The sequence below is a fragment of the Symphalangus syndactylus genome, chromosome 13 (genome assembly GCF_028878055.3).
Source record: "Symphalangus syndactylus isolate Jambi chromosome 13, NHGRI_mSymSyn1-v2.1_pri, whole genome shotgun sequence".
NCBI classification, from domain to species: Eukaryota; Metazoa; Chordata; class Mammalia; order Primates; family Hylobatidae; genus Symphalangus; species Symphalangus syndactylus.
Window position 1 is genome coordinate 23,239,574 of NC_072435.2, and position 10,126 is coordinate 23,249,699.

The following is a 10,126-nucleotide window of genomic DNA, read 5'->3' on the forward strand; positions in this document are numbered from 1 at the left end:
GGCCGCGGAGGGCGTGGCCGGCGGGCGGCTATAAAAAGGCCGTAGTGCGCGCGCGGCCGGCTCAGTGCTGCCGGGCACCGGGGCGGCTGGTTGGTGTACGCTGTACGCTGCGGGCGTCGGAGGCAGCGGGGAGCGGAGCGGGGCCGCCGGGGCCTCTCCAGGGCCGCAGCGGCAGCAGTTGGGCCCCCCGCCCCGGCCGGCGGACCGAAGAACGCAGGAAGGGGGCCGGGGGGACCCGCCCCCGGCCGGCCGCAGCCATGGTGAGCACGGGCGGTGAGGCCCAAGAGGGTGGTCGGGGGTGTCCCTCAGGGAGGAGGTGGAGTGTTAGGGGCCTCCGACGGGCGGCCTTGAGGAGTTTGAGGGCTAGCCTGGAGGTTCCTGACCCGGGATGGGCCCGAGGGCCTTCCCGCAGGCGGAGCAGGAGCTCGGGCGGCCCGCAGTCTCCCTGGCGGTGAGGGCTCCGGGCGCTTTGCGGCCCGCCCATGGGTGTTACCAGGAGCAAGGACGCCCCGCCGCCATCTCCAGACCTTAGCCGGGGTTTCAAGGATGCTGTAACCAAAAATTAGTGAAGAAGGGGGAGAGAGTAGATCTCTGGCCTACGTGGAACCACTGGGGCCCAAGCAGGGTTAGGAGCGGTCTTTGAGGGGGGGGGGGGGTTCTGGGGTGGGTGGAGTTATCTGCAAGCCCCCCCCCCCCCCCGTGAACCCGCCCCCATTTCTGTTGGAAACTGCTTGGGCTGGTGGCCTGAAGCATCCTGGGTGAGGGTCTGGGAGTTCAAGGGTGATTGACAGCCTGGGGCCACTGAGTCAAGACTTGGGCAGTTTCAGCATCTTTAGGCCCTGCGGGAAGCCCAGCTCTTAACACTCGCTCACCCTGCTCTCCCATCCGTGCCCAGAACTCCAACGTGGAGAACCTGCCCCCGCACATCATCCGCCTGGTGTACAAGGAGGTGACGACACTGACCGCAGACCCACCTGATGGCATCAAGGTCTTTCCCAACGAGGAGGACCTCACCGACCTCCAGGTCACCATCGAGGGCCCTGGTGAGTTTGGAAGGGAAGAGAAGAGGCTGCTGCTTAGATCCTCCATCTAGATCACCCTACCGGGAAGTACCCATTACAGGCTGGCCTTGTGTCAGGTGCTGGGGATGCATTGGTGGACAGGGCAGGACGCCACAAATGACAATCATGTACTCTTTTCCCATAAGGGTTGAGAAATACCTGGTCGTTGAGTTAGTATATCATGGGATGGTACTCTAGATTTGAAGCAAGGCTTTCAGACATGGCTTTCCTGGACCTGAGGGTGGGTAGGATTTAAGTAGGAATGGGAAGAGAGTCCCAGGTGGTGGGAATGGTGTCAGGGTGGGCCAGGTGATCTCAAACTCCATCCTGCTGTGAGTGTCAGGGATGAGGAAACAAGCCAGATGCAGATCGTGGGGAGATGGGTCATAAAAGATTTGCGGGTCACATGATTTGCGGAGTGATTTAGAATACTGTTTCATGCAAGCTACATTTCTATTATCACCAGAATTCCTACAAAGTCAGGATTTGAGCAGAGCCTGTGAAGGAATGGTCTAGTCCACTGTGGTGATGGTGGTAGGTGGTCAGGAAAGACCTGGTAGTGGTGACAGTTGAGGTCCTTCATGCCTTGCTGCAGGGGGGCATGGGATCATGACAATGGGACGGCTCCCAGAAAGGCCCTGGGGCAGGTGGAGCTGGGTGCTTGGTAAAAACACATGAGGAAAGTTGATGGTGAAGCTGCCAAGATCTTTTAAGGCTTCTAGGCCTCTGCAAGGAGTTTGTAGAGGAAGCTGGTGGAAGGTTTAAAGCAGGGGTGTGACAAATCCCTCCAAAGTTCCTATTGACTGTAGTGAGGAGAGCCGGCCTGGCAGGGGGAAGAACCCAGAGGCCAGCCAGGAAGCTAGCCTTGGAGATGGAATGAGATTCGGGGGAGGACCTAGCAGGCCCATGCTCAGGCTTCTGATGGGCTAGGGGAGGGACAGTATTTTGACCCAAGCAAGTGAGTGAGTGGGAGAAGCGTTCACTGAGGTGGGAGGCTGTGGAGTTGACAGACAGTTGGATCCTTGATCTGAAAGGCATGTAAGTGGGCATCTTATAGGAAAGTGCGTACTTGGGTCCCTGCCACCTGGGAAGGGCCTGTGACTGGAGTGGTCACTTGGGCTGAGAAGGGGTATCCAGGAGGGTGCAGACGAGCTTGATAGTGACACAGGTGGGGGCTGCAAGATGGGCATCATCTCTGAGGTTCTGGGGGAGGTCCTGTGGCCCCCTAGGAACCCAGCCATTCTTGCTCTTTTTTTTTTTTCTCTCTAAACGGAGTCTTGCTGTGTCACCCAGGCTGGAGCACAATGGCGCAATCTCTGCTCACTGCAACCTCTGCCTCCTGGGTTCAAGCAGTTCTCCCAAGTAGCTGGGATTACAGGCGCACACCACCATGCCCAGCTAATTTTTTGTATTTTTAGTAGAGACGGGGTTTCACCATGTTGGCCAGGCTGGTCTCGAACTCCTGACCTTGTGATCCGCCCACTTCAGCCTCCCAAAGTGCTGGGATTACAGGTGTGAGCCACCGCACTTGGCTTTTTTTTTTTTTTTTTTGAAACAGAGTTTCGCTCTTGTTGCCCAGGCTGGAGTGCAATGGCGCAATCTTGGCACACCGCAACCTCCACCTCCCGGGTTCAAGGGATTATTCTGCCTCAGCCTTCCGAGTAGCTGGGATTACAGGCATGCGCCACCATGCCTGGCTAATTTTGTATTTTTAGTAGAGACAGGGTTTCTCCATGTTGGTCCAGCTGGTCTTGAACTCCTGACCTCAGATGATCCGCCTGCCTCAGCCTCCCAAAGTGCTGGGATTACAGGCATGAGCCACCACACCTGGCCTCTTGCTCTTAAGAGTTCTACAGCCTGACTGGGCATGGTGGTTCACGCCTGTAATCGCAGCACTTTGGGAGGCGGAGGTGAACAAATTGCTTGAGCCTAGGAGTGCAAGACCAGCTTGGGCAACATAGTGAGACCCTACTCTTAAAAAAAAAAAAGTAGCCAGACCTGGTGGCATGCCCGTAATCCCAGCTACTTGGCAGGCTGAGATGGGAGGATCACCTGAGCCCAGGAATTGCAGGCTGCAATGAACTGAGATTGTGCCACTGCACTCCAGCCTGGGTGACACAAGAGACCCTATTTCAAAAAAAGAAAAAAAGAATCCTCCAGTCTGATGGCAGAGCTGGCGGGGCACCCACCTACATCACAATCAGACCGTGGAGACTGGACTTTGGGGTGTTGAGGTGCCTTGGGACTCCTGAGTGCCCTGACCCTGTACCCCTCCCTCCACTCCAGAGGGGACCCCATATGCTGGAGGTCTGTTCCGCATGAAACTCCTGCTGGGGAAGGACTTCCCTGCCTCCCCACCCAAGGGCTACTTCCTGACCAAGATCTTCCACCCGAACGTGGGCGCCAATGGCGAGATCTGCGTCAACGTGCTCAAGAGGGACTGGACGGCTGAGCTGGGCATCCGACACGTACTGCTGGTGAGTTCTGGGCTGGGGCTGGGCCTCCTGCCTCCTGCCTCTGGAGGTCTGCTGGTGTCTGAGCCATAGCGCTTTGTTTGGTTTTTCTGAATCAACTCTGAAGTGGTTGAAGGTTTCCACATAAAAATCCAGGCTGCTAGCTTTCCCGGAAAGATGAACAGTGCCAGACCCAGGACACTCAAGTACTGTTGAGAAGTGCCCAGGGGCACCTTACTATGCAGTGAGTGGTGAGTCTGTATTGTAGGATAGTTTTTCTCTCTTTTTTTTTTAAAAAACAAGGATAGGGTAGGCCAGGTGCGGTGGATCACTCAAGGTCAGGAGTTCGAGACCGGCCTGGCCAACATGGTGAAACCCTGTCTCTACTAAAAATGCAAAAATTAGCCGGGCATGGTGGCACATGCCTGTAATCCCAGCTACTTGGGAGGCTGAGGCAGGAGAATCGCTTGAGCCTGGGAGGTGGAGGTTGCAGTCATAGCTCACTGTAGCCTTGAACTCCTGGGCTCAGGTGATCTTGCCTCAGCTTCCTGAATGGCTGGTATTACAAGCATGCACCACCATACCCAGCTAGTTTTTATATTTTTATGGTTTGCAGAGATGGGGTCTCATTAGAGGCTTTTTTGCTAAAGCTGAGCTTACATGCCGTAAAACTCAGTGTTCCAAAGTATACAGTTTAGTGGTTTTTTAATAGCGATAGGATTCATAAACCAGTGTTTCTCAGCCAGAGGTGATTTTGTCCCCCAAGGGGTATTATGCATTGTCAGGAGACCAAAAGGGTTGTTCCAACTCGGGGTTGCCACTAGCATCTAGTGGGTGGAGGCCAAGGGTGCTGCCCAAATCCTGCAGTGTACGAGATGGCTCCATGACACAGAATGACCTGGCTGCGGTGTTGCCGAGGTGGAGGCGTCCTGGTCTAGGCTGGTGCTCCAGGCTGCTTATAGCCTGCTGCCTCCCCACCTTTCCCACAAGCTGAAAAAAAAAAGTTAACCAAATTTCTAATGAGTCCCTGGGGCACATGGCGGAGAGGGTGGGGAATTGGGGTTTCCTGCCATGCGGAGGGAGAGGATTGAGCTCCAAGGTAAACAGACCCCAAACCTTTCCCTCCCACATGCACCGCCTCCCTTCCCCTGGGGTGTCATTGGAGGCTGCTGGGGACATTGGCACCGAGCTCCAGGCCTACTTGCTGCTAGGTCAGCATCCGGGCCTGTCAGGGGCTCGGCCAGCAAGAGAGCCGCAAGAAGGGCAGCCAGACCTGCAGTTTGGGTGCAGTGATGAGAATTAGGGTGGGAACCTGCGTCCTGGTCACCATCAGTGATATCTGCTGAGCCAGGTACTGTGTGTGTGTCATAGTGGCCCCAGGGAGCAAACTGCTGTGGCCAGTTTGCCCAGGCCCACTTCAGAGGATCCAGCAGGGGCTGCTGGAGGCCTGGCTGCAGGTCACACCTCTGCACTCCAATTTACCCCTCAGGACGGGCTGTGAAGGGTGTTGAGAGGAATCTCTGGACCACTCTCGAAGTGCACCTCAGCCAGCAGTCCTGGTGTCTTGCCCTCTTGTGTATGGTCCAACCCAGCTAGAGTCTTAGGCTGTGAACTTCGGATTTCTGATAAAAGACAGTGAGAGGTCAGGATTTATGCTGTATCTGGAAAGATGGGGGAGCTTTAGAGTCCAACACGCAGGTGTAAGTTCCTCACATCCTGAGGCCCTGGGGAAGTCTCTTCCCTCTGTCCGAGCTCCAGGCCTCACTCATTGAACCAGAGGGCCTCTGAGGTCATGCTGAACTGCACGGAGGCAAATTCAAAACCATGATAGGACTCAAGTCTGGGGCTCAGGCAAGTAATGGACTCCTGAGAGGGGCCTTGGCGTTTCCCCTGTCACCCAGCAAGTTCCACAGAGGACCAGGGACATTTTAAACCATGGGCCTTATCGTATCGTGTCCTTTCGGGAACATCTGCTGTGAGGCAGGTCATAGGAAAGTGGCCTCTGAGGGAGACAGGGAGCAAAGATGAGGGAGGATGCAGCATAGGTGGGGCCTGGATCTGCAGCTGAGTTGGGAGCAGAAGGAACAGCCAGAGCGGAGGCCACCCTCTTGTGGAGGCCTGGGGGTCCCTGTAGGTTGCCCGACCCACCGTGACCCTGGGCCTCTTCCCACAGACCATCAAGTGCCTGCTGATCCACCCTAACCCCGAGTCTGCACTCAACGAGGAGGCGGGCCGCCTGCTCTTGGAGAACTACGAGGAGTATGCGGCTCGGGCCCGTCTGCTCACAGAGATCCACGGGGGCGCCGGCGGGCCCAGCGGCAGGGCTGAAGCCGGTCGGGCCCTGGCCAGTGGCACGGCAGCTTCCTCCACCGACCCTGGGGCCCCAGGGGGCCCGGGAGGGGCTGAGGGTCCCATGGCCAAGAAGCATGCTGGCGAGCGTGATAAGAAGCTGGCCGCCAAGAAAAAGACGGACAAGAAGCGGGCGCTGCGGCGGCTGTAGTGGGCTCTCTTCCTCCTTCCACCGTCACCCTAACCTCTCCTGTCCCCTCCCTCCAACTCTGTCTCTAAGTTATTTAAGTTATGGCTGGGGTCGGGGAGGGTACAGGGGGCACTGGGACCTGGATTTGTTTTTCTAAATAAAGTTGGAAAAGCAGCTTCTGTGTCTCACAGATGCCCCAGGACCGCTGCATGGTGCCACGTGGCTCTGGGAGTTTGGCTTCCCTGCACAGGCCCTGGGTCCTTGTAAAGCCTCATGGACTGCAGCAGTGGGTCCATCTAGCTCACCAGCCTTGCTGTTTGAGGTTTGGGTCCACCTCTTTGTTCTGTGGGGGTAGAGCAGTTACAACCCCTCTTTGGAGTCAGATTTCCAATCTCAAATGGGGTGAGGACCTGGAGCTGCTCCTGGTGGCCTGAGTGGCACTGCCCTGTATTTCTCCCTCTAGAATAATGGACACGTTGGTGTGGCAGTGGTATTCCTGCTCAGGACGGCCAGGTGCAAGCAGTCTGGAGTCTGGCTTGAGGCTTGCCTCGTCTGTCTGGTTCTGGACTGGGCCAAGGTTCAGTCCCCTTGAATCATCTGATCCCGCTTTGTGCTAAAGATTGGTTTTTCCCTTGTGGGCAGCAAAGCCTGTTCCCACGTGTATTTCTGCACAACAGATCACAAAGCCAGGGCTTAAAACAACACCCACTTCAGACTTCCTGTTGGAAGTCTGGACACGGCTGAGCTGCTCTCTGCTCAGTGCTTTTGCAGGCTAAAATTGAGGTATTGGTTGTTGGTGTTCCTTAGTCTGGGTCTTCTTCCAAGCTTATAGTGGCTGATTTCAGTTCTTGTAGAACTAGGGTCTTAGCTCCAAGAAGCTGCTGCTCCTCAGTCCCTGGCAGGCCTGATTTAAGGGCACATTCCCTTTGAAGTGCTCACCCGATTAGGTCAGGCCCATCCAGATACTTAAGTGATAATGACTAAATCACAGGGGTAAGATCCCAGCTTAGTCTTGGTTTCTGCCCTCAAGGGGAAGGGATTAACCTGGGTGTGCACACCAGGGGGTGGGGAGACTTGCCATTCTATTAATGGGTTTAGGTTATTTAGACCAATGTCTCATTAATTTAAAAAGATAGGCCAGGCGCAATGGCTCACGCCTGTAATCCCAACTTTAGGGGGTGAAAGGATCACTTGAGGCCAGGAGTTAAAGACCAGCGTGGGCAACACAGTGAGATCCCATCTCTACAAAAAGTAAAATACATTTACAATAAAAATCTAAAAGTTCTGACCCATAGGAGAGTGGAAAACTCAAAGGCTGCTTTTGTCCTGAAAGAATTTGCCTATTCTGATAAAACAGCTGAGGTTGAAATGGCACCCAGCCTCTGAAAGGGGTCTGACCCCTCCTTGAGCCCTTGCCTCCAGTGACAATCCCCCAAGCTAAGGGAGAAAAGGAATCAAAAGTCTGCACTCCTACCTGCCTCTAGCAGTGCAGGGTGCGAAGGAAAGACAAAGGAAGAAAACCCTTCACATTTTCGGATCAAATTCACGTCACTGGCCGTCCAAGAAATCTTAAGCTCTGCATTTATCGTCAAGCATTTCTGCATGAGAGAAGCAAACAGTCCTTGCTGAAGGAAGGTGCCTGCATCCTGGGCCTGGGGAACCCACTGAAATAATTTAACGAAGTGCATAATAAAAATAATATTTGCTCTTAGCCCCTGACAGAGTTCCTAAATCCCTTGGAATCTCCTGGGTATTAACAGGAGCAGTCTTTGTCCTAATGAAGTCATCTGTGATGGGCCCCTGCGTAGCTTCAGCAAGGGGTTGGTCACTAGAAATACCAAGACAGAATTAGACAGTTGGGAATTTCAGCCTCACCCACACCTACCAACCTCTGGGAAGAGAGGGGCTGAAGGTTGAGGTCAATGACCGATGGTCAATGATTTGTCTAATATGCCCATGTAATGAAATCTCCATTAAAACACTAAACAAGGCTGGGCGTGGTGGTTCACGCCTGTAATCCCAGCACTTTGGGAGGCCAAGGCGGGCAGGTCACCTGAGGTCAGCAGTTCAAGGCCAGCCTGGCCAACATGGTGAAACCCTATCTCTACTAAAAATACAAAAATTAGCTGGATGTGGTGGTGCATGTCTGTAATCCCAGCTACTTGGAAGGCTGAGGCAGGAGAATCGCTTGAACCTAGGACACAGAGGTTTCAGTGAGCCGAGATCGTGCCACTGCACTCCAGCCTGGGCGACAAAGCGAGACTCCATCTCAAAGAAAAGAAAAAAATCAGCCAAGCATGGTAGTGTGCGCCTGTAATCTCAGCTCTTCCGGAGGCGGAGGTGTGAGGGTCACTTGAGATCGGCAGGTTGACGCTGCAGTGAGCTATGATCGTGCCACTGCACTCCAGCCTGGGTGACAGAGGGAGACCCTTCCTCAAAACAAACTGGGCACGGTGGTTCACCTGTAATCCCAGCATTTTGGGAGGCCGAGGCTGGTGGACCACTTCACACTGGGAGTTCAAGAGCAGCCTGCCCAACGTGGCGAAACCTCGTCTCAACTAAAAATATAAAAATCAGCCAGTCATTGTGGTGCATGCCCATAGCCTCAGCTATTCAGGAGGCTGAGGCAGAATTGCTTGAACCCAGGAGGCGGAGATTGCAGTGAGCCAAGATTACACCACCGCACTCCAATCTGGGCAATAGAGTGAGACTCTGTCTCAATACTCCCGCCACTCCCCCCAACACACACAACAAAATGTATAAAGAGTTCCTACAAATGAATAAGAGAAAAACGCAAAAAAACGAAGAGAAAAATTGGCAAAAACACTTGAACAAGCACTTCACAACACAGGAAATCCAAATGGTTCCTCAACACATGTAAAGGTACTCAACATCATTAGTAACTGGAAAAATGCAAATGTAAACCAAGACTGATGCCATTATACTCCTAGAAGAACAACAATTAAATCTGAGAATACCAAGTGTTGGCAAGGTGGCAGAGCACTAGGAACTCCTATAGACTCCAGTTGGAAGAGTGAGATGGTAAAGCCCATTTTGAAACTTTGCAGTAAAGGCAAAAGAACTCAACTTATTACTCAACAACCTTTTTTTGTTTCGGTTTGGTTTTCATTTACATCCAGGTTCCCTTTGTTTCTATTTCTTCACAACCATCTACGCCGGGGTAACTCCCTCCTCTGTCTCAAGCACAAATCCCACTCTAGAAATTCACATTCTCATTTCTTTGTTTTTTTTTGAGACAGAGTTTCACTGTGTCACCCAGCCTGGGGTACAATGGCACAATCTTAGCTCACTGCAACCTCTGCCTCACGGGTTTCAAGCGATTTCATGCCTCAGACTCCCGAGTAGCTGGGATTACAGGCGTGTGCCACCAAGCTGGACTAATTTTTGTATTTTTAGTACAGACAGGGTTTCACCATGTTGGCCAGGCTGGTCTTGAACTCCTGGCCTCAAGTGATCCGCCCGCCTCAGCCTCCCAAAGTGCTGGGATTACAGGCGTGAGCCACCATGCCCAGCCTCACATTCCCATTTCTGACTCTATAGGACACAGGCTGTTTTCTTTAAAAAGATGGGGTATCACTATGTTGTCAAAGATGGACTCAAACTCCCAGGCTCAACTGATCCTCCCACCTCCCACCTCAGCCTCCCTAGTAGCTGGGACTATAAGCACGCACCACCATGCCCAGCTCTCATGTACCTGAACATACACAACAGATTTAAAACATTTGTCCTGGCCAGGCCCAGTGGCTCACACCTATAATCCCAGCACTTCGGGAGGCCGAGGCGGATGGATCACAAGGTCAGGAGATCGATACTATCCTGGCTAACACAGTGAAACCCTGTCTCTACTAAAAATACAAAAAAATTAGCTGGGAGTGGTGGTGGGCGCCTGCAGTCCCAGCTACTCAGGAGGCTGAGGCAGGAGAATGGTGTGAACCTGGGAGGCGAAGCTTGCAGTGAGCCAAAATCGCGCCACTGCACTCCAGCCTGGGAGACAAGAGTGAGACTCCGTCTCAAAAACAAAAACATTTGTCCCGATTACAAACAGTATAAACATGCTTGTATATTCAAGAAACAATACCACACAGCACAAACATAATAAAAAATAAGCAAGT

General features: G+C 53.4%; 1 protein-coding gene across 1 annotated transcript; it reads left to right on the plus strand.

The window, feature by feature from the left end:
- The first annotated feature begins 46 nt into the window (after positions 1-46).
- Positions 47-6,167, plus strand: UBE2S (ubiquitin conjugating enzyme E2 S). Its single transcript, XM_055237709.2, has 4 exons — positions 47-260; positions 896-1,043; positions 3,348-3,538; positions 5,688-6,167. Exons 1-4 carry the CDS (start codon positions 258-260, stop codon positions 6,012-6,014), a joined length of 669 nt encoding a protein of 222 aa, XP_055093684.1. The 5' UTR covers positions 47-257; the 3' UTR covers positions 6,015-6,167.
- The last annotated feature ends 3,959 nt before the right edge of the window (positions 6,168-10,126 follow it).